The sequence below is a fragment of the Elgaria multicarinata genome, chromosome 6 (assembly GCF_023053635.1).
Source record: "Elgaria multicarinata webbii isolate HBS135686 ecotype San Diego chromosome 6, rElgMul1.1.pri, whole genome shotgun sequence".
Classification (NCBI taxonomy): domain Eukaryota; kingdom Metazoa; phylum Chordata; class Lepidosauria; order Squamata; family Anguidae; genus Elgaria; species Elgaria multicarinata.
The window spans coordinates 52,745,339-52,768,903 of record NC_086176.1 but is presented as its reverse complement, the minus strand read 5'-3'; the positions used below and the strand labels follow the sequence as shown (position 1 = coordinate 52,768,903).

At 40.2% G+C, this 23,565-nt stretch overlaps 1 protein-coding gene across 3 annotated transcripts in view; it reads left to right on the top strand.

Moving 5' to 3' along the window:
* The window catches only part of PTCH1 (patched 1), a 103,584-nt gene extending 92,173 nt beyond the window's left edge, over positions 1 to 11,411 (top strand). For all 3 annotated transcript variants that reach the window (XM_063129420.1, XM_063129421.1, XM_063129422.1), the window contains 3 exons: positions 2,688 to 2,942; positions 4,509 to 5,040; positions 7,433 to 11,411. In XM_063129420.1, coding sequence (XP_062985490.1) covers positions 2,688 to 2,942; positions 4,509 to 5,039 — 786 coding nt within the window. In that variant the 3' untranslated portion in view covers position 5,040; positions 7,433 to 11,411. The remainder of the gene's footprint in view (positions 1 to 2,687; positions 2,943 to 4,508; positions 5,041 to 7,432) is intronic.
* The last annotated feature ends 12,154 nt before the right edge of the window (positions 11,412 to 23,565 follow it).

Genomic DNA, 23,565 nt, shown 5'->3' with positions numbered 1-23,565 from the left:
TATGAGAATGTATACTAATAGACTACTAAGACTATGTCAAAGAATATAATATAATATGTTTAAGAATAGGGAAATGGTGTGCGTATGCTTTCCCCAAAATGCTCAATCTGTGGCTGCCTGTTGAACTTGACAAAAGCAGCCCACTCCGTCGAAGTTACACAGAGAAGAAAAAGAGAATCCAATTTTTTTGGTATATTTGGTATATAGAAGATAGAAGGAAACACAATCAGGATTTAAGAGAGGGGAGGGGGGAAAAGAACCAACCACTACTATAATATGTATGAGAATGTATACTAATAGACTACTAAGACTATGTCAAAGAATATAATAATAATATGTTTAAGAATAGGGAAATGGTGTGCGTATGCTTTCCCCAAAATGCTCAATCTGTGGCTGCCTGTTGAACTTGACAAAAGCAGCCCACTCCGTCGAAGTTACACAGAGAAGAAAAAGAGAATCCAATTTTTTTGGTATATTTGGTATATAGAAGATAGAAGGAAACACAATCAGGATTTAAGAGAGGGGAGGGGGGAAAAGAACCAACCACTACTATAAGAAGAACAAAATATGAATACTAATATAATATGTATGAGAATATATACTAATGGACTATGTGAAAGAATATAATAAAATATGTTTAAGAATATAAATGTAGGGAAATGGGACAAAAACTGTGTGTATGCTTTCAAAAGAAAGCTTTCACAAAAGCAGAACAGTCAGGCTTTAATACAGGGAAGGGGGGGGCAACCAACCCAACCACACACTCCAAAATTCAAAAATAAAGTTTATATTAAATCAAAGTAAGGGGAAAACACAGGGCAAACTAAGCTACAAGTCAGAAAGAAGCAAACAAACACACACACGCGCCAAACTAAACCTATATTAAATTAATCTATCTCCAAAGCAGGAGCACTAGCTAAGTAAGTGTTCCCTCCACGAACGCCAACCCACAAAGAGACACAAAACAGAAAGTTCTCAGGGTGGGTCTGCCTTAGTCCCCCCTCCAACGCTGGGATTGGAGGAGGATGCTTTCTGAGGAGATCAATTCTCATCAGGATTGGGAGTTGAATGTGCCTGTCATCGCTTCCAAAAAAATAAAAAAAAAAAAATAAAAAAAACCCAAACCCCGATTTTTAAAAAAATATTGCACGTGAACCACAGCACGCAGAAAGTTGAGAGTGGTCTCAAAATGACCCCCATCCACGACTCTCTGTGCACAAGAATTTTCAGAACGATAGCTTAAACCCCCCCCCAGTTATCCCCGATTCTTTCCCTCAATGCAATCCTATGGGCGAAAAGCCGAAACGGAGCCCCGCGGTTGACCCGATTTTTAAAAAAATATTGCACGTGAACCACAGCACGCAGAAAGTTGAGAGTGGTCTCAAAATGACCCCCATCCACGACTCTCTGTGCACAAGAATTTTCAGAACGATAGCTTAAACCCCCCCCCAGTTATCCCCGATTCTTTCCCTCAATGCAATCCTATGGGCGAAAAGCCGAAACGCAGTTTGAGCCCCGCGGTTGACCCGATTTTTAAAAAAATATTGCACGTGAACCACAGCACGCAGAGAGGTGAGAGTGGTCTCAAAATGACCCCCATCCACGACTCTCTGTGCACAAGAATTTCCAGAACGATAGCTTCAAAAACAACGTAGTTATGCGCGATTATTTGCCGCAATGCAATCCTATGGCGAAATGTTTTCAAGATGGCGACCGGAGCGCTCCGCCTGAACTCGGAGCTCCGAAAAATGGTCGCTTCTCTTCGCCTTGCTTCTAGGGGGTCCGCGGTCCGCTCCTACTCCGCCTCTGGGTAAGGCGGAGCAGGCCAATCCGCTACTGCTTCTACGCTCCTAATCGGAGCGGAGCACATCCCTACTGTAAATATTATGTGACTGATGATAGGAAGAGAAAAATCCCACCATACTTCAGGGGATGGAGGCACAAGTTGTAGGGTTTATGTGAGGTTGATGTGTGGTTACATAAGGGAGAAGGCAATCCTTGGGGTGTTTAGGTCTTTCGAGGTAAGAATGAGCACCTTGAGCTGGACCCAGAAATTAATGGTTAGTGCAGATGGAATAAAATCAGCTTCAAATTCCATCCACCTGCATCCAGCCGAAAGTCTAACAGCTATATTTTACAGCAGCTAAAGTTTCTGAATACTTTTCAAAGGCATAGATATTGTATGTATATAATATAAGCCAAAAGGGCAGATCTACATATCACAAACAGTAACAGGATTTCAGTAAAAGGGTATCAAGTACAGTTTAATAAAAGGTATCAAGTCCAGACATGTTTCATGCTGCTGTACTCTTCATTAGGGGATATCAGAATATATATAGATATATACATACATACACACACACACACACACACACACACACTGGAAGCAATTTGACTATAATTCTTCAATAGCAAGATATGTGTTTCTTCAGGACCTGAAAATTAGCCTAAGGCTTTTATGGACATCCAATTTTGTCCCTTTCCTACTTCTTCCCCCCTCCCTCGATTTTAATTTTAAAATTTTATTAAATTTCATTTTACATTTCTAGATTGTACAGGGTTGTTTTATTGTTTTGCCCTTTGTACAGTGCCATGTATGTTTATGGAATAATAATAATAATAATAATAATAATAATAATAATAATAATAATAATAATAATATATAATTTTTGAACTATCCTCCTTAGGTTTCTCCATCTGATGGAAGGAGCAGGTTACCTACCCCCTCTTCTGAGCCTCCCCCAAGCATTGTGAGGTTTGCCATCCCACCAGGGCACGCTCAGAATGGGTCAGATTCTTCTGATTCTGAGTATAGTTCTCAGACCACAGTGTCCGGAATCAGCGAGGAGCTCCATCAGTATGAGGCCACCCAAAGAACCGGTGCCCCAGTCCACCAAGTCATTGTCGAAGCAACTGAAAATCCAGTATTTGCCAGATCCACTGTAAGTCATCCCCCCTCCTTCCTGTTTTCTTGTCTAGCTATCTCATGTAGATTCAGCCGCTTAACTGGTTTGACAGAAGCTGCCACATGTATGTGGAGCCACATGCATCCCAAACTCGCACATGCTTGGTAGTGCTTGGTTTGAATTTAGCAGAGCAACAACGAGATGTCAGGCTGAGCTCCAAAACATGCCAGTGTAAATAAAGAGCTGGTTCACTCAAAGAGCGGAGCCCATTTTCTCTTTGTGGTTGTACACTTGAGAAACCTTTAGTTTGAATCCCTCACTTGCATGGGAACACCTACAGGCATTCCTATGATGGCAGCTGCTGCAGTTCAAGGAAATGGCTGCAGCAGCTTGCTCACAGTTCACTTTCTTTACAAAGCTGTATATTTGAGTACACAATTGCAAGGAGAGAATAAATGCTGCCTCTTTTGTGACCTGGTCCTTAATTATCTTTATTTCTGGCCCTACCTGGTACAAATCTTAAAAGCATTTCAGGAAAGGAAGTGTTGGAACCAATTCAGTACTGAAAAAATGTAGACATTTTTCATTTGCACATGGTTCCCTTCCCCGCAAAGTTTCCGGAGTTTGGGAGCAGGGGGATCAGATTGGCACAGCCTGGTGATATTGTCCTTAGTCCAAAAGACAAGGCTGGAATTTCCCAGGTTCTTCCTCATCCCTTCCAAGTAGGTTTGTAAAATAAACAATGAAAAACAGAGTGTCTTAAAAAAATTAAGAAATCCATCCAAGACATAGGATGGCATAAACCATGAATATTTCATCAAAGTTGTACAAAACCATATCCTATTCTGAAATAACCGAGATGGGGAAAATTATTCCCTCCTCCCTCTCCTTTTGCTCTCTTCAATGCTGCATCTGGGATGAAATGCAAATAAGTAGAAGCCTAAAAATAGGTACAAGCAAAACCACATTTTAAGTTGGTCATGGTTGTTTGATTTATTTGACTGTTGTGCTTCACGCTTTTTACTACGATCCCAAAAACCAGATTCTTACAACTGACATCCCAGATTCTTTATATCCCACTAACATCCTGTGTACACATACCCGAGCTGAACCATAACTTCTGCCAAAACCCAACAGTGTGGTTAGGAAGCTACTTGAGAAAGTGTTTCCATCCACCCTCTTGAAAGAGACTGATAAACATGCTAAATTTGTGGGAAGTGTGTCTGTGTTCTCCTAGGAACATTGGAGTTAGACTATTGTTCCATCCCATCCGGTATGATCGACATTGACTGACAGAGGCTCTCCAGAGTTCTGGGTAGGAATTTTTCCAGCCCTTCCTGGAGATGCTGGGATTGAACCTGGGACCTTCTGCATGCAAAGCTGGTGCTCTATCACTGAGCCACGAACCCTACTGTGATGATATACTTTGCCACATGTTATGATTTTCAGAAATCACAGTGTAGTGAAAACACAATAACACTGTCAGGATTACTTTGGGAATGCTTGATTTGTTGCTATGACATGGAAGAGTCTCATCCAGCAGGTGCAACTATTTTCTTTCATGGTTGCATTCAAAGGCTTTGCTGCCCGTTTCATTTCCAGGTGGTCCAGCCAGAGATGAGATACGCTCCGCCAAGTCCAAGATTACAGACTAACCAAGAGCCTGGATCCCAGCAAACATGGCATCAAAATAAGAAACCCAAAAGAGAACCAAGGGAAGGACTCCGGCCGCCCCCTTATCGACCACGCAGGGATGCTTTTGAAACTTCTACTGATGGGCATTCTTGCCCTAATAATAGGGACTTTTCTGGCCAGAGAGCTCGGTCTCAGAACATCAGAAATCCCCCCTTTGCTGCCACGGGCACTTCAGTGCCACCTTACTGCCAGCCGATCACTACTGTGACTGCCTCCGCTTCAGTTACCGTGGCTGTGCATCCGGCCGTGCACAGCCACAATACTCGTGGAGGAGGCTTTCCATCATACGAGGGATACCATGAAACCGACCATGGACAATTTGAGGACCCTCATGTGCCTTTCAATGTCCGGTGTGAGAGGAGGAACTCTAAAGTAGAAGTAATAGAACTGCAAGATGTTGAATGTGAAGAAAGGACTCGTGGCAACAGCTCAGATTAAGGTAGGGCTTTTTATTCCCGCTGGGTAACACTGCCTATTCCATCTGCAAGCATGCAGAAATCTAAAATCATGTGCATAAAGATCTCTTATCTTGGGAGCCTGCTCAAACTTCCAAAAATCAATAGCTCTAGCTTACTATATATAAATTTTTTTTCAGAAAGTACGCTTAAAAAAGTAAGCATGGTGGATCTGGACTCTATTGAGCCCCTCAGGAACCTGTGGCCTTCCAGATATTGTTGGACTACAACACCCATAATCCCTGACCATTAGTCATGCTGGCTGGGGCTGATAGGAGTTAGAGTCCAACTACATCTGGTGGACCGCAGATTCTTCAGCCCAGCCCTAGGCAATATCCTAAGCAATAGTCTCTCCAGGTTCACTGAGCAGTGCCTGGTGAGATGGTACACTGAGAAGCAAGAGGTTTCCTGCCCATAAGAACACAAGAAGAGCCATCCTGGATCAGACCAAGGGTCCATCTAGTCCAGCACTCTGTTCGCACAGTGGCCAACTAGCAGTCCAACAGGGACCCACAAGCAGGACACGGTGCAACAGCACCCTCCCACTCATGTTCCTCAGCAACTGGTGCATAAAGGCTTACAGCATCTGAGACTGGAGGTAGCACATAGCCATGATGGCTAAGCCATCAGGACTAGTAGCCTCCAGGAATTTATCCAACCCCTTTTTAAAGCCATCCAAATTGGTGGCCATCACTACATCTTGTGGTAGCGAATTCTGTAGTTCAACTATGCACTGTGTGAAGAAGTACTTCCTTTTTTCTGCCCTGAATCTCTCAGCTTCATGGGATGACTTTGGGTTCTAGTATTACGGGAGAGGGAGAGAAATGTCTCCTTATTCACATTTTCCACACCATGCATAATTCTGTACACCTCTATCAGGTCTCCCCTTAGCCTCCTTTTTTCCAAGCCAAACAATCCCAGCTGTTGACATTTTCCCTTATAGGGGAGGTGCTCCAGCCCCTTGATCATTTGAGTTGCCCTTTTCTGCCCTTACTGATGGTAACCTAGCAGCCCCCATGGCTCTGCTCCACCTTGTAGTGCTCCTATGGTAAGTGTGTTGGGTCCCCCTCAGTTGCAGTAGCTTATTAGTGATATCCTCTTGCTTCCTGGCACATAACCTTTCCTCTTCCCACTGAATGCACTGTATAGGTACAGTAGCATGCATGCAGGGTAGAAGAACCTATTGCAGCATTCTGTCTGTGGTTATTAGAGCCCTTTCTGCCATTTTAAGTAAGTAACACAATGGGAGTGGGAATCAGGGTGTACTTAATTAGTGGCCGGAATGCCACATTGGATCTTGACCTCTTGTGCATAATAGTGCTGTGCACCAGGGCCTGGAGACTTCGGTCTAGACTCATTTCAGATGAAACTCAGATGGTTTGGCATCTGGTCCAAAATGGAGCCTGGTTTACATACATGTACTATATAGTTAAGCATTATGTGCACAAATCTTGGACCCATGAACTCATCTCTCCCCTCTCTTTTTCCGTGGTGGCCATAAGGAGATAGGAAGCATGAACTTCCATTTTCAATTAATACTGGTGTGTTAAGTCCAAACTGAGAACTGTGGTTAGTGTAAATTATGAGACAAGTCAGGATCATTAATCTTGGTTTAATTTTGCTTGCATCAATAAACTCTAAATAGTTTTTCTGGGTTTGGACATAACAACAAACTGTGGTTAGTTGAAAACAGAAGCAAAGGCTTTTGATGTCTTGGGGAAGTGCATGAGCCTGGGGCTAATCCACATAATGCTAAACAAAGCTTAAAAAGAGCAGTTGTTCACTGGATCTACGGAAGGGAGGACAAAGAAGGAGTAGGCTTAAAGAACAGGAAAGCGGTTGTAGAAAAAGTGGCATAAAATCATTTTAATTATGGAAACACTAAATTAAAGGGACTGTGGAGATGCTTTCCTTGGAGACATTTATGAAAAGCCTGGATGGGCATAGATTTGGGCAAGCCTGCCTTAGAATAGTTCCACAGACTGAATACCCTGTGACTTTCTTTCACCTCTGGGATTCCAGGGGCAGTGAATGTAGGAAAATCCAGGCATTATTTTTTTAATGGTGCTCATTTACTTTGGAAGTTGGTACTAACTTGAGAAAAGTATGACCTGCATCTATCAGTTGTGATAGTAAACCTGGGCAAAGGTGTGTCATGTCAGATATCTAGAAATGAAAATATTGAAAATTAAGAAGGCTTTAAAAAAAGAAGAAGCTGTTTAAAGCATTTGGTCACAGGAAGCTGGAAAAAGAACATAGGCCTCTTAGCTTTTAATTGCAGGACTTGTCAGATGACTTGGGGCTGAGGTGATTTATTTATCTTTGCTGAACTTTAGGTGAACAGTGGGGCTCCTTTTTTTGTCTCTATTTGTACAGGGAAATAACTGAAGCAAAGAAGAGGCCAAAGATGGGAAACCTGCTCTTTCCAGAACTGCTTGAAGAGAAACTGCTTGAAGTTATGGAAAAGGACAATGCTGCATCAGGACAACAGTTCCCCATTACTGTAACCTATTGTATTATTTTGTGAAATATTTCTATAAATATTTAAAAGATGTACACATGTGTAATATACAAGAGAAACCGTGTAAAGTAGTATAATCTGGAGTTGTTTTAACTCCTGTTTAACAGAGTGGGGACTATTGTTTGTACTCTGTACTTTATTGTACATTGATTTCTGTGCCACAACTAAGCTTAATCTAGTCGTAAATTTCAGCATATGTTGCTGCTGCTTAAATATTGTATAATTTACATGTATAATTCTATGCAAATATTGCTAATGTATTAGGATTTGTTTTTGGTAAAGGTTTGTGTGTGTGTATGTGTGTGTGTGTGTTAAAGTATTTTAAAATTTCCATATCACAGCCCTGTGGTAGTATGAAATGTTTGTGTTAACTTTCAAACACGCTATGCGTGATAATTTTTTCTTCTGTTTTTTTCTGTCTGTGTGTTTTTTATGAGCAGATATGAAGAGCAGTGGGTTAACCTTGGTGTGTGAAGTAAGCGTAATTGTGCGTGGGTTTTTGTTGTGACGTGTGTGTTTGGGTACTGTAATGACTTTGTGGAGCACAGACTATCGTGAATGCCAACACATGCCTCACTGAAATAAATGTGCAGGGGCATGGCTCTCCAATCCATAATCAACGGCTCATTTGCAAGAGATTTCCCAAAACGGTTGTGCTCATCGTAGTCATCCTTCTCGGCTAATGCTACAGTCTTGTACACATTTGCTTGTGAAGACCTGACACTGAAATCAGTGGGACTTCCATGTGTGCAACTGTATGCAGGTTTGCAGCCAGTCTTGTAGAGAACTAGTGAAAATATTATTGGAGCTTAACCACTGCTACTGGCACCATCAAAGGACAGAGATAAAGCAGAAGAATGGAGAGTTTCAGAATCAGTATTCATGTATTGTAGTTTTGTCACTTCAGTTGTACTGCATTTGTCTCTTTAGGGAAACTACTTTACCTGCCTGTGTCTCTGCTTATGAATCACACCACCTAAACAATAAGAAGACTTGCTTGAAGCTAAAGGCTTTTGAAAGCCAACTAGTGAAAGCCTTGGCAAATGCTGATAATTGCATTTTGATAATCAAGATAAAGAAAGTCATTGCTGAACATAATTGGCATGGATGATAGTCTTCATACCCATAGTTTTGTGAAAAATTCTAGTAAATAAAAGGCAGCTTCAATTTAGATGGTAATTAATTGGTTTCTTAATGCATCCAAGCTACTAACAATGAATGCTTGCATCATGAACTCTTCCTTTTTCAAATATATTGTACTGGATTTTTTAATAATGAAAAGATGCCATGGATTAGGAATAGAAGAACAGAAAGTAACTTTTTTAAATTTACACACATGCTTTTATGTCCTTTCCCCACCCTTTCTCAGAGCTAGGGGTTAACCAATAGTCATATTTAAAACAATCAGGGAGAAAAAGAGTCAGCACCAAACAAAATCATTAATGGTACTGAGAAATATATGTGAAATTGAATAAAACAGTAAAATGCCCAGCATGTTTCAATGAAGAACTTTTTCAGGGCCACAAGAAAACTAGAAAATGGTATTCTTGTGCCCCTAAGAAAGTCTTAACTGAAATGCATTGGGTATAATATCTTTCATTAAATATTATGTTTTTTCAGTATCATTTTAAAGCTTTGCCCATTTGGGGGCTTTCTTTTAAAACAAACAAACCCATTTTGTATCTGGCAAATATGCAAAGGGCATGAAGTCAGCACAGTTGACCTACCCTCTTTGTTAAACACAGCATGTTATCTAGATGCAGCAAAAAAAAAAAAGGCTGGTTACATGAATTTTCTATACTGGCTCTCAGTCTCATGTAAAGGGGGAACTCTTGCATTTCTCCCATGAGAAGGTGCATGAGTTCTCCTTGTAGCAGGAGCACATCTTTCACCTCGATGGGTACCTATGGTATTTTTTTCCTTTATGTAAGACCCTGAAGCATGTATTGATAAGATGTGAAGCACTCACCAATCTTCTGTGCACTTTGGGTTAATGTAAGGCCGCCCATATAATTGAAGTGGAATGATCTTGATAATGTGCAGCCTGCCAGTTACTCCTGATTCTCTTAGACAAGTCCCATTAATTTCAGTGAGGCTTTGGCAGAAGTTCCCAACTGGATTTGCTTCCGAATTGTACTTATTGATGGGTTGGCCAACTTGCTGTAGACAAGGTAATCCAGAAAAGAGGCCATGTGTACAGACCTCACCAAATTGGTCCAGAGGGGCTCTCAGTTTAGGAAAATGGCAAATGGTTCTGCCTCAGACCACTGTAATGATCACGAGATGTTACAGTTATGGGGAGGGGGGGGGTTGTCCTGCAAATTTGGCTTTGCTTTGAGGAATGCCAGTGTGTCACAGTCAACCCCCTGGTGGCCCATATTGGGCTAACCAGAGGTGTCAACAGTTAAACCTTTCACTTCAGCATTATTTGAATGGAAGTATGCTCCTCCTAGGTTCAGCTTTTGCCTGCAGATCTTCAGCCCTGCTAGCTATGTGTCATTCTAATGTATGAACCAATACGCTTTTTTCTGTCCCTGGCCTCTAAAATATTTTGATGCGAGATAGCTGTTTACATATATCTAATGTGTACATTCTTAAGAGAGCAAGAAGGCATCTCATTGTTACATAGCACATATCCTACCCTTTAGTAGGGCAGCAAAGTACTGGTCTAGTTTCCTGTCGTAACATAACAACACTTTGTGGCAAAAAGACACCAGGCCCCAACTCAGCACTGGCAGAGTGGTGATGTCAATATTTTTTTAAAACCCTCTGCAACAGAACTGTATGATACTAATTGCAAGCTACCTTCCACCACCAAGTCCTGAAGCATCAGAGATCATGGTGCTTTACCACTGATATTGCTTTCGGATCTATCAGTCAGTCAATCCCACTCTGGTCCCATTAAAAAAAACAGGAATAGAAGGAGAAAGTAAAAAGAGCATTGATGTTCAATAGCCCCTTCACCTTAGCCTTCCCATGTATGTGTGTAAGGGTGTGTGTGCATGTGTATGAGAGAGATAGAGAGATTCCCTTGGGTTGCCTGCTCCTCGGTGCATAGTATAGACCATTTTCTCTTCTTGTCACATTGGCAAAAGGAGATTTCAGTGGCTGGCTGTTTTGTTTTTAACTTTAATTGTTGTTGATATTTATATTTTTGTATCATAAGGAGGTTTTCTTACAGTATTTGTCATGCCAGTTTATAACAAACACAATGCAGGGATTTTATTTCTATTGTAAACACTATTACAGCTATGTTTTTACTTTTTAATTGAATTTTTATTTGTATAGAATGCTTACTAATGTTAAATAGGAAGAGAGTATATAACATTTACATTAAGGACTCATTTTGTAGCTTTTTAGAGCAAGGAGTTAAAAGGAAAAAAAATATTCAGACGGTCTCATTGTCTGCCTGTTGTTGTTTTTAGCAGGAATGGGTTTTTGTTTCAGTTACAAAGATAAAAGTATGCCATATAATTTATTTATATGAAAATTTATTTTTGTAGTGTACATAGTAGTCCTCAATTCTTTTGACAGAATTATATTTTTAAAGAGTTTATATGTAATGATGATACCATTATGTTTTGGAACATTGCTGAGACATAAATACAATGCACACTTTTCATAACAAATCCCATTTGCAAACGAAGAAAAGGTTAACAGTGTTAAAAGAGAGTGTGGATATTTCATGTCATTCTGAACTGTTTTAGGTTTACCATTTTGTGATCTAGTGTGGTTCTCAATTTTAAATCATGAGTGGAAATTTGTACAAACTCTCTAAACATTAATGTTCAAACACTGATAGAAATTCTAACATGAATAAAAAATATTATAACTTATTGCTTACGTATTTCGTTGTTTGTGGAATGTTTATTTTTAAAAATGGAGATTTGTATCTTTTGCATTTTGAGCCAAACAACCTAGCAGGAACAGTACTATTGGCAATCTTTTAAATATAAGGACTATCAATGTGCAGCATGAAATATTTACTGGGGGATTTTAATTTTTTTGAATAAAGGCTATTTCAAAAAGTTGTGACACATCATTGGGGTATGCCGGGGGTGCAGAAACTTAGGCCTTATCGGCAAAATCCAGACCACCTGATGGCCAAATCCAGCCACGGCACCTCTCCCCCAACCACCAATCATCTGGTGATTTTCCAGCTTTTTACAGTATTTTCATCATTCTAAAAGGTTGAAATTCCTCCCTGAAGACTTCACTCTTCTTTGTGGTCTCTGTGCCTCACACTTATGGCTCTGCACCTGGTGGAGCCGTTTTTCAGGAAACTTCTAACGCTGCCACATGTAACACATTTTCAATGTCATACGCCCCAGAAGGAAGGTCAAAAAGCAGAAGATAACGATGAAATTTTTTAGATTTTTTTTTAAATTTGAAAAAGAGAGTTGAAAGCAAAGAAGAAGGAAATACTTCAATAAGCGTCCTCAAAGATCTATAATAACTATATTTATGAAAGTGACGTTTCCATGATGTGTCCAGTAAGTTGGTCGAAGAGAACTGAGGAGATGGGCACAAACCCGTTAGGACATGAGCAGTAGGATGGTGGGGAAGGGGTTCCCGCAGAAAAAAATAATTACTCAGCTTTAGAAGTTTCCTGAAAAGTGGCTCCATGCAGGCACAGAGCCCAAATGTGTGACTGCGCAGATGACCACTCGAAGAACTACAGTTACAGGTAAGCAACCTGCCTTTACTGGCAGTAACTAACCATTAAGCTACAAAATGCTGACATTTTTGCCCCACCCTCTTTCCCCTTGGCCCTGCTCACTACTGGAACATGGCCTCCCAGAGTAGGGGCATAGACTTCTCAATTTCCCAGTGTTAGAAAAATTGTGGATTACAACCCAATTAAATCAAATAAAAAGGCATCCGGATGCAGTTTCAAAAGGAAAGTTTATTTTTTCCACCTCAGGTACCAAAAATCCCTTTGTACAAAGGTTCCTTTCCCTTACCAATGTAAAGGAAAAGGCCCGGAACAGAAGTTTACGTTTCATTTTATACAGGGGGAAACATTGTACACAAATAATTGGTTGCTAGCTCAAATCGTCACAGCTGATCCTCCTCCCTGTTTTCTTGACATGCCCAGATGGGGAGAGACCCTGTTGACCTTGCAAAACTCCATTATCACATGATTCTCTTAGTAATGAATCCTGGGACCTTCCTGGCACGTATTCCATTGTCTTTAACTAATCCCTGTCCACCACTCCCTCCCTTTGTAATGTCCCCCGTGGCAGAAACCTTTCCGCTTCACCTTCCCTTCCCAAATTCCCACCGGATCGTGTGGAAAGGAAGGTGAAGAAGAAGCCCCCAGCCCTCAAGATGGCGCCTGACATTCCTTTCGATGGGCAAGCTTCCCACCTCTTATTTCTTTCCACCTGGTTTCCCGCTGAGCTGTGGGGAAAGGAAATAAGAGGTGTGTGTGTGTATGCCAGCTGCGCAAGCAAGCGCCTGGCGATTTAACCAGCAGCTAGGGCTCGTCCTTTACACCCGAGTAGGCCACCTTACCCAAATAGGTAAATGGGACTTTTCTCTCCTACCTGGGAATAGAGGGTCTATTCTACTCATCTAAATCACTTAGAAATCACCCAAGGATGGCATTTTGGGAAAGGGAAATGAGGGATCTTGGAAGAAGGACGGGAGAGAAGAGATGGGCAAAGGGAGTAGTGGGAAATCAGTTATTTTCCCATAACAACAGGAGGGGGGACATGGGGCTAAACCTGGGGAAGGGAGCCAGGCTTGTTTAAATTTATGTATATATTTGTATTTATATTTCTGGAAACCATCATTCAATGGATCCTAGATTGTTTAAAGCTACATATTAAAATAACCAGTACTCAACAAAAAATATTACATTTTAATTATGATAGTTTACACATTACCCCACCATTCATAATCCTATACAATATGCCATCTAGGTTGAAGCCCAAAATAAAAATCAACAAACACTTTCAATGAATTAAAACAAATTTATTATAGCTAACCTGAGGGAGCACTGAAGGGTAGGTAACTAAACAAAGCACCAAGGAGAAGAATTCAGGGTACACTGCTGCCAAGTGAGTAAGGCTATGAGCTTGCTTATGTTACCTGGTTAGGCATTGCCCCTCTGGGAAATTTGGGGAAGGGGACATTGCCCTCCCCTGGGAAATCCCAGAGGGGGCTTGCCCCCCCCCCACACACACTTTATGCCCCTGCCCCAGAGCTCGTCCAAAATGGAATTTGGCCATTGGGCTGAAAAAGGTTCAATGCCCCTCATGTTTGGTCACAGCTCTCTCTTTGGTAGACTGTGGCCTGAGGCTTTTCTACTGCCTAGAGAACGTAGACAGCTCTGCTTTTGATTCTCTGGCACCATACCAGAGAAGCAGCCGGGATAGTTTGTATCAAAACAACAACAAGGGAGAGTCTTGTGGCACATTAATGACTAAGAAATATGAGGTGGCATAAGCTTTCATAGACCAGACTCCATATCCTGCATCTGACAAAGCCAAGTGTACACTAGTACACAAAAGCTGATGCCATACATTTGGGCCTCCTTTATTGATATCTTTTGGGCATATGGCAAACTCCATCCAGTTCTCTTGAGTTTTTAATGGCATTTGCTTTGCTTTATGGTTTGCCTAGCTCTTCCTTTCACCTTTGTGTATGTTCCCTACTGTTTTTAATTTGCTATTTTTTCTTTGTTTTTATTTATATTGTTGTTAACTGCCTTGAGGCTTCAGCAATCAGGAAGGGTCTAAATCTCGGTATGAATAAAAAATAAATATTTTTTTTTTTTGTTAGACTTTGAGGCGCCACAAGGACATTGCTTCTAGCATCAGAGAAGTACTGCTCTGGGATTCAGATGGTGAGGGTGAGAGTAGTGTCAGTTAATGGATGAAAACGGGAAGGAACACAAGAATGTAAATGATCAAAAGTATTCTGAATGAGCGCAGAAGATATTGCTGGATGGAAGTAGAATGGAAAGACAAGTAGTGGAGCACCAGTTGTTCATCTCATCTTTTTAAAAATAACTTAATACAGAAAGCAGCTCTTATTCTCTTAACTGAGAGATAACCACCAATTGATTGAATTACCTAGTGGTTAATCTCTAAAGATATCGACCTACATTATTTGTAGTAGCCGGTGAAGGATAAACATGATACCTTATCAATTATATTCTAATCTACACTCATGTGGCACTTTAAGGACTAGCAGATATTTAAAATACCTCAGAATTCTTCTGGTGTTTGTGGTTGTGCTGTAATACACAAGGACAGGATCTACACTACTGCTCTATAAAGGTACTGAAATGCACTGACAATTGTTGGGGCCCATGACACATTCCATATGCCATTTTCAAACCACTTTCAGAGTGTTATATCCTGCTTGGTGTAGATCTGGCCTAGCATAGCTATGTGTGTGGAATATGTTGCTTATAGCTGTTATCCTTTTATCTGTGCATCAACACTTCTGGAGAGGTTATGAAGGCCAAATAAATCTGATATACGTTTATCTGGGCGTAAGTGCCATGGAACTCACTGGGACTTAATGATTGTTGAGATGAATAAAAAGTGAATCTAAATGTAGTTTTGTCTGCCTAAACAGCTAATAGTGTTCACTTTACTTCGTGTAAGTTTTTGAGGAAAACTGATTAGCTTTGGGGGAGCCTCCAGCTTGCCTCTTATGGTGACTAGAGCAGGATCTACACTACTACTTTAAAATGGTTTATAACAGTAGTGACAACTGTTGGGGTCCAGGACACACTCCATATAAAGTTTTCAAAACGTTTTGAAAGTGTCTTATCCTGCTTAAGTGTAGATCTGGGACTGCTCAAATGCAGGAGATAGAACCACAAATTAAAAAAAGAAAAACATTCGAGGAATGATATGAAGAGAAGAGGAAAGGACTGTGAAGACTGACCCACTTCTGTGGCCCCACAGTTTCTCACCGCCTCTTAGTTCACCCTACCTTCTGAGTGAGAGGAATTTCAAGAGTTGCAAGTTAATTTCTGTCCTGGAATGAAGGAATTACCAGCTAATACTCCCACCAGCAGCGAGCATGTTCAAACTATTTTCTTCTTACCTTCCATTGGTCAAAGTGTGTAGTATGAAAGTGCAATCTGGCATGCAGGAGAAAGATCCTTGAGTTGTTGAAAATATACAGTCAACTCCCCAGATTCCAAAGTAAGAAGCGTTATTGAGATTAGGGATGGCGGTATAAGTGATGTGGGGGAATGCAGATAGCTAACATAAAAAACCCAAAAAAGTTTTTTCTCTGCTATCCTGTCTACATTTAGAGGGGGGAAAGTCCTACAATTCCCAGCATGATTAAAAAAGCATAGGATAGTTCCCTAAGAGAGCAATCCTATGTCCCCTAGACAGTGTCTGAGGGACATACAAATACGCAGAGTGATCATTGACACCTTTCAACAACCCAGGAAGGTAGAAGTGAAAGGTGAGGACTGTGAGATTTCCAAACCTGCAACTAGTAGACAAAATCAAATCTCTCTCAATCTCTCTCTTTCTGTGTATATATGTATGGGGGGGCGGGGCATAGGTGAAGCTTGGCTGTTGTGCCAGGGACATAGCATTTTTAAAGTAAAAAGCATTTTAATCTTAGACCTTTCTCCACAAGAATGTTGTATAAATTATTCTCTCACTCTGACAGTGACCCCACCCCATACACACACTATACTTTTCAAATCATTCTTTACAACTGGACCTGTATTCATGTTTGTGAATGGCACTAGTAACCAATAGATTAATCTGATTGAATTAATATATCAATGTTGTAAGATTCATGATTTATAAAGCACCATCAGTGTACACCACTGCCATTTCCAAACTCAGGGTCTGCAGTGTGCAATTAAAGAAAAACAACACTACCTTGGAGGTATCCATCCTGGAGAAGGTAATATGCAGCACTGAAATTAATATATGGGCAGTGACAGCATTTTATTTATTTATTTATTTATTTCCCGCCTCTCCCTTTGGATGAAGGCAGGGAAGAACATTAATAGAGCAATACAACAATTTGATTAATACAAACAAATGCATAAAACTAATTACAACAGCATATAAAACCAATACAATGTTAAAAATAACAATCAGGGCATTTTAAAATTCTTAAATTTAAAATTCATCTGGTAGGCCTGCCAAAAGAGACTAGTTCCACGATATCTATCTATAGATATTTAGCTATACTTCTTTTTGAGCAAGAGTGAAACATGCTTCCAATTTTAATCCAGGAGAAAAGAAACGAAGCCATAAGTATTTTTTTTCTTTTTTATTGTGAATATCAACAAACAAAACAAAAAATACATTGGAAAAATAGGAGGGGGGGACCCATAGATTGAGTATATAAAATTATCATTTTCCATTGTATGTACCACTAAAAAAAAGGAGAGAATTATACAAAGGTTTCAAGAAACGCAGACCAGATATCTGTATGTTTATCCACTTGCAAGTTGCGTCTATATAACACTCGTTCAAAAGTTGACAATGTTATTAGGTCCTCGATCCATTGCATTATGGGAGATGTGAATTTGTCCTTCCAATGTGTTAGTATAACTCTTTTGGGAGACATTGAACAGACCACCACGGCTTATCTAAGCCATGCTGGGTTGTGGCCTGAGCATGCCCTAGTGGCCATTTTGAATATTCAAGTCATGATCTGTGTCATGCGAACCAGTGGACTTTGGTTATGCAAGGATTAAACAACCCTCACATAACCCAACAAGAGACTATAGGTTATGCAAGGGTTGTTTAACAGTGACCGGGTCTGCATGATATGGCAAACCGCAGTTGCAGCTTGAAAACTCAAAAACCAACCAGCACATACCGCAACTCGCCGTGGTCTCAACAAGCCATGGTGGGCAGTGGTGATTGTTTGAATTGGGTCACAGTGACAGACCTGGGAAAGATTGCCTCTAGTGGTAGCTAGATGGAAGTCACCCAATGGTTACAAAACAAAATTACTGATGCTAACTGAGGACACTGAACCATGTGATAAACACCAATCAAATTAAACACAAGGAATTTGTTTAGGAATCAAACTACTCTATTTGGGAGTAGCTGAAAGAGCCCTAAGAACTTTAAGGAGAGAAAATGGGATTAAGTGAGAAATCTATAGCTTGAAAGCCTGAGGCACAAACCAGTTCATAATGAGGATGATGCAATGGAAAGTAACATGGCCAGGCCTGATTAGCAGAAAATGCCAATATGGCCATTCTAGTCACAATTATGGCTGAAATTATTCCTTCCAGCATCATCAAGCTGGAAAAAGTATTAATTTGGAGACAGTTCCTTTCCCTTAGATTCATTAATATTCCATTTTTTATGGTAATAAATATAACTTCTTGCTTTACATTAAAGCCTACCTATGTTTCTTATGAACATATTTTCTTACTTACAGTCTAATTAACTTCAGGTTAAAAAAAAGTAATCATTTTTTTTTGTCAGAGACCAGAAATATTTGTTCAGGACTAAAGTAAACACACGGCTAATTTTTTTTGGCATAATGTATATAGCAGCTTCAGGAATGCCACTCATTGAGAAACTGCAGCGGCATTGATGTATAAACAGGTGTTCCCTTTTTAGCAATTCAGGTAAGTTACACCTCTGAGAAGAATCTGAAACAGAGGCTGTTTATATCCGAATAATCACATGCGTGCCAAACTTTAATTGCTTTTAATGACCAGCACAAATAATGAGAACAATTCCTAGTCCCATAATTCATAGAATAAATTCCTGCTCTAATTGTTGGAGTCGCAGTGGACCCCATTAGTGGAACAGGATGCATGCCAGGAAATGTGGCATAAATGGCTTAAAAATGTTTTTCCCGTTCTAACTTTACAGAGTTGATTTGAGCTAATAAAAGCTCTGGGGAAGTCGTGTGCGCTCTTGGTTTCTGAAACCTTAAAGCTTCAAGGGGGTTATTGTCAAACCAAGGTGAAATCTTCAGATTTGCAGCAAAATTTATGCAATAACATGAAAAGTTGAGTGAGATTGTGAATTAGCACTTATTATACTTGCTTATTTTGATATATTTTCCTTAATTTTGTATCAAAATTGAATAAAATAATTAATGAGGGTATAGGGAAACCCATAGGCTCACTGTGAATACTTTGCTTCGGGGTGGGTGATCAAACCTTTAAAACATGAATTTCATGGGAGTCACACCAGGATTAACAATTTGCCATATTTTAATCATGAGAGAATGGAAAACAAATAAATATCAAGTTACATGATGAATTTACAATAATCAACCATAGTTTAGATCAGGGTGAGCAACATTTGGTCCACAAGCTCCATGCATCCCTGGTCTTTTTTTCACCCCTGCTGCTCCCCAAGCTGCTGTCACCACATTGCCATTGAGTTTCAGCGGTGTGGTTATGGCAGCAGCAAAAAAAAGCTACATTTTCACTTTAAAACAAGGCACACAAGGAGCTTATGCTTTATTATAATGCAAATGTGTGTGTGTGCGCACATGCACCCACCCACCCACACTGAAACTTTAGGAGCACCATTTTTCATTAGAACGAGGCCTGCATTCCCTGCCTGCCTTGTTAAATTGAGAATTTTTTTGCTAGTATTGAATTGCTGCTGAAATTCAAATCCAGCAGCGATTTCAGCTCTATGTTTGTGTGTGTGTTTGTGTTTGTGTGTGTGTGGCCCCTGATGTGTTCTGTTGATCAGAAATCTCACTCCCTGTACACTCTGAAATTCCCACCTCTGATTTAGGTTGTCTAAACCAGTGCAGGACAGGCCTCAGGCTTGCAAGATCTACTTTGTTTTTTAACTTGAACTCCAAGATTCATTAACCTAGGCTGACCATATGAAAAAGGAGGACAGGGCTCCTGTATCTTTAACAGTTGTATTGAAAAGGGATTTTCAGCAGGTGTCATTTGTATATATGGAGAACCTGGTGAAATTCCCTCTTCATCACAACAGTTAAAGGTGCAGGAGCTATACTAGAGTGACCAGATTTAAAAGAGGGCAGGACACCTGCAGCTTTAACTTTATTAGATTGTAAGCCTATGCGGCAGGGTCTTGCTATTTACTGTGTTATCTGTACAGCACCATGTACATTGATGGTGCTATATAAATAAATAAATAATAATAATAATAACTGTTTTGATGAAGAGGAAATTTCACCAGGTTCTCCATATATACAAATGCTACCTGCAGAAATTCCCTTTTCAATACAACTGTTAAAGATACAGGAGCCTTGTCCTCCTTTTCATATGGTCAACCTACATATACTTAGAATTTAAAAAGTCCAAGCCCAGGAATTTCTTCTGTGTACCAGAACTTAATGGAACTCCCAGTCCTTCCACACAAAAATCCACTCCTGGTCACCTTATACTTTCTTCATTTCACCAGTATAATTTAAGGTAGTGAGACGGGAGAAGAGTAATTTTGTGGCCACTATTGTTAAACGATTGGCAGTAGAAATCCTTGCTAATCTACTGCAAATCAACTAGAAATTTAAGCCAATCACCACAAGGAGTACTTGAGCATCTGCTAGGGCTCAAGCACCCTGGCACAGAAGGGCACTCTTGATGCTGTCTGTCTCTCTCTCTCTCTATATATATGATTGTTTTGGCACTTTGGTGCTCAGTGACTTCTAGAGTAGTCATGTGTCCTACTTTACAGAGGACAGCCCTCTATTTGAAGGACTTCCAGACAGCAGCCCTCTATTTTAAGGCATCCTTTATTTGTAGAGCTGCCCAATTTAAAGATATGGTTTAAAGATAAAGAACCATCAAACAGGAAGGCAGGGAGTTGAAGTTGCCCATCAACAGGTAGCACCCAAACTGCAGAATGAGCAGGAACACAGGTCACTTGGGCTGTCTCTGCACTAGACATTTATTATGCACTCATGGTTGTTCACTCACAGAGGTTTGTGGGTCCTTTTCATGACATTGTCAACCTCTGATGCCTCTCCTCACATTTTCAAGTGGGAACCATCCATTTTATAAGTCACTGACAATGCAATAATAAATCTAAATTGCACAATATAGCAATGCCATCTGCTGGCAGTATAAATGAAGGATATGGGAAGGAACTGGCAAAAACAGGGAGGGGGCAAAAGCACATGCCAGTCATGAACCTACAGAGACTCCAGTAGACAAAGCCCTGGTAAGACTGAGGGATTTTTGCTTATTGTAGCAAGCTTTTGGTCACGCTATTCCCCACTATGATGAAATGTATTGCACATCCATTTAAATTATAGTAATTATTTCCACATCTGTATTTATACCTATACATTAGCATATACAAATCTATTTTCCTTTTTGTACTTTTTTGGGGGATACATTTCCTCTTTATTAGCAATGTGTAAATGCCACCCTAACAACCTCTGGCAACCATCTTTTTTTGCCCCCAGTTTCCTGGAAGTTAATTCTGGAGCATTGTGGTGGGGAAAAAAAGGCCACTACCCACCCACCACACACACGTTGGCCACCCCCCTTTTTTTATGGTGGTGGACATTTTTTCCTCCTCGAAGGCTACAGAATTACTTAACTTTCAGAGGTTTGGGAGCAATTCCAAGATGGTGGCCAGAAACTGAATGACCCTGGACTGACTACCCCCATTAAAAAAATGCTGCCTAAGGCATGACCCACAAGACAAGACTTTGCTGCAGGTCACCTCAAACCTGGCACCAAACCTGATCTAAGCTGGGAAAGTGAGTGAAACAGAAGGCTAGTGTCTTTTTTGAGCCCCTAATTACCAAATATGTGATCACTTGTTAGGTGGGCAAGGAAGTATAAGTGACTGGATTGAGTCTGACACCTTTTTCTCCCCACCCCTTTCCTCCTACCTAACGTTGCCACTATGCTGATTCTTTAATTTAGGAAAGGAAATATATTTAAATAATTAAATATGCTATTGTTTGAGGGGGGGGGGACAGGGGAGCAACAAAATAAATTAGGCAAAACAGAAACTGATCCTAGATTATCTTTTGCAATCCCAGTGGTACTGAATTCAATTGACACATGGAAACCTCTTTGCACATGAATAGTAATTGTGAGGAAATAGTGTTCTCTGCATACCATGACCTGGCTTCCATGTCCTGCCAGAATTTCCTAGGTTGTTTAACCCAGAAATTGCAGGCATGAGCAAAGTGTGCAAGCTGTTTCTGTTTTTAATTAACAATCCAGGAACGCTCCCTTCCTATATTTTTTTCTTGATGTGCAAACCCGGAACTCTGGGTAGTTTATGGGGTAAACAACCAGACAATTAACCCAACAATTCCCCATGGTTTGTTGTTGAGTTAAACTCTGGGTTGTTTAACCCATAAAATTTCTAGGTTCACACATCACAAAAAATCCCTATTCCTGGGTTAATTAAAAGTAGCGATGAATGGTGTGCCTCACTTGTCCCTGCAATTCCTGAGTGAAACAACCCAGGAATTGCCACTGTGATGTACAAACTATGTCTTCGTGTTGTTGTTGTTGTGTAAGGATGGTAGAAGGAGAGTCAGATTGTGACACAGTTCGCAGATTGACTTTACCAAAGGAAGCATCACAGTCAATTGTTTGCTGGTAACTGATTTTATTATTTATTGCTATTTTTATAATTGATCATTTTAGACTTCTATAAAAAACACTTTGAGATGTCAGCCTCAAAAGTAGTATAGAAAGAAGTATAATCAATTTGTGCCATGATGTTGTGTATGTTTCAGGGAGTTAGTGCCTTGCTTAACAGCTGCTCCTACATCCATGTTGAGGTCACCTTTGCACTCTGGAAAAAAGCGGCTTATTGTGTGTGTCTGGGCATTAAGCTATCTTCCATGGATATTCATTAACAGGCTGCAATGCTCCACGGTAACCGTTACAGACCATTGATTCAGTAGTCCACGAAGTACGAAGGATTTACACGTTCATCAGTTATGGTTCCTTGGGAACTGTTAAATGTTTTCAAACATTTCCTTGCTGAACTGTGGCTACAAGGTGTATCACTGAGACTTATACTAAATAGTGTAGGAAATTAACTATTTTCTGCCTTGGTCATCACCCCCAGGCCAGCAAAATTATTTATAGCTTCAGTACATCAAGAGATGTACAAGCAGTCCTATTCCATTATTTATTTATTTAAAATATTTATTTTAAATATTTACACATGCACACACCTTTCCTCATATAGTTGTATATCAGGTGGGTCAAATTCTTACCTGAATTGCTTTCTTTTATTATCATATTTTATGAATGTATTAGTAAGCATTCATCCATTCCCTGGACATACGAAGTCCAAGAGCAGCACATCAGGATTTAATTTCCTTTGGATGAGAGTACAACAGAGATATATAGTACCTTTGCAATATCCATTTAATTTTATAAGCATAGCAGAGTGGAAGCAACTAGATACTCCTATGGCAGGAACCAAATTCATCCATCTTGCATACAATTCCTAGAGAGACCTCCTGCACACCGTGCTTCACCTTCAGAAAATGCAGACCTCCAAACTCTCTCTCTCCTAATCAAACCCCCTTAACTGTCTCCAAACTATTTCCTTCCACTGCCCAGAGGGTGTCATATTCTCAAACTCCAATGGGTATTATAGTCCAAACACTGGATAAAGATAATGATGTTCTCTCTTTACACATGCTTCCCTTCTGCCAACCCCTTTTCCCCATGAATTCTATATTTTTGATTTATACAGCCACAAAATGGTGCTATCGTCTGCCTCTTCTTATAGCATGATTTCCTCTTTTTATGGTGAAACGGAAAATGTGTCTTTTTGTTACTATTATATTCCTGTTTCAAATTAAGCCATGGAAATCCCTGGAAATTACGAGAAGTGCTAAAGGTTGGCAGCATCATATAATCGACCCACAAACTTCTGTGAGTGGCCAGTCTGCTATAAATCGCTCGTTTAGAGAAGCCCAGTCACTGAATGCCAGTAAAGTAAAAGGCTATGCTGTTGTTTTTTATACTCCGAATATTCGATGCACTGATGAAGAGTTCAGTGTAACTGAACCTTTGCGTTCGGATACT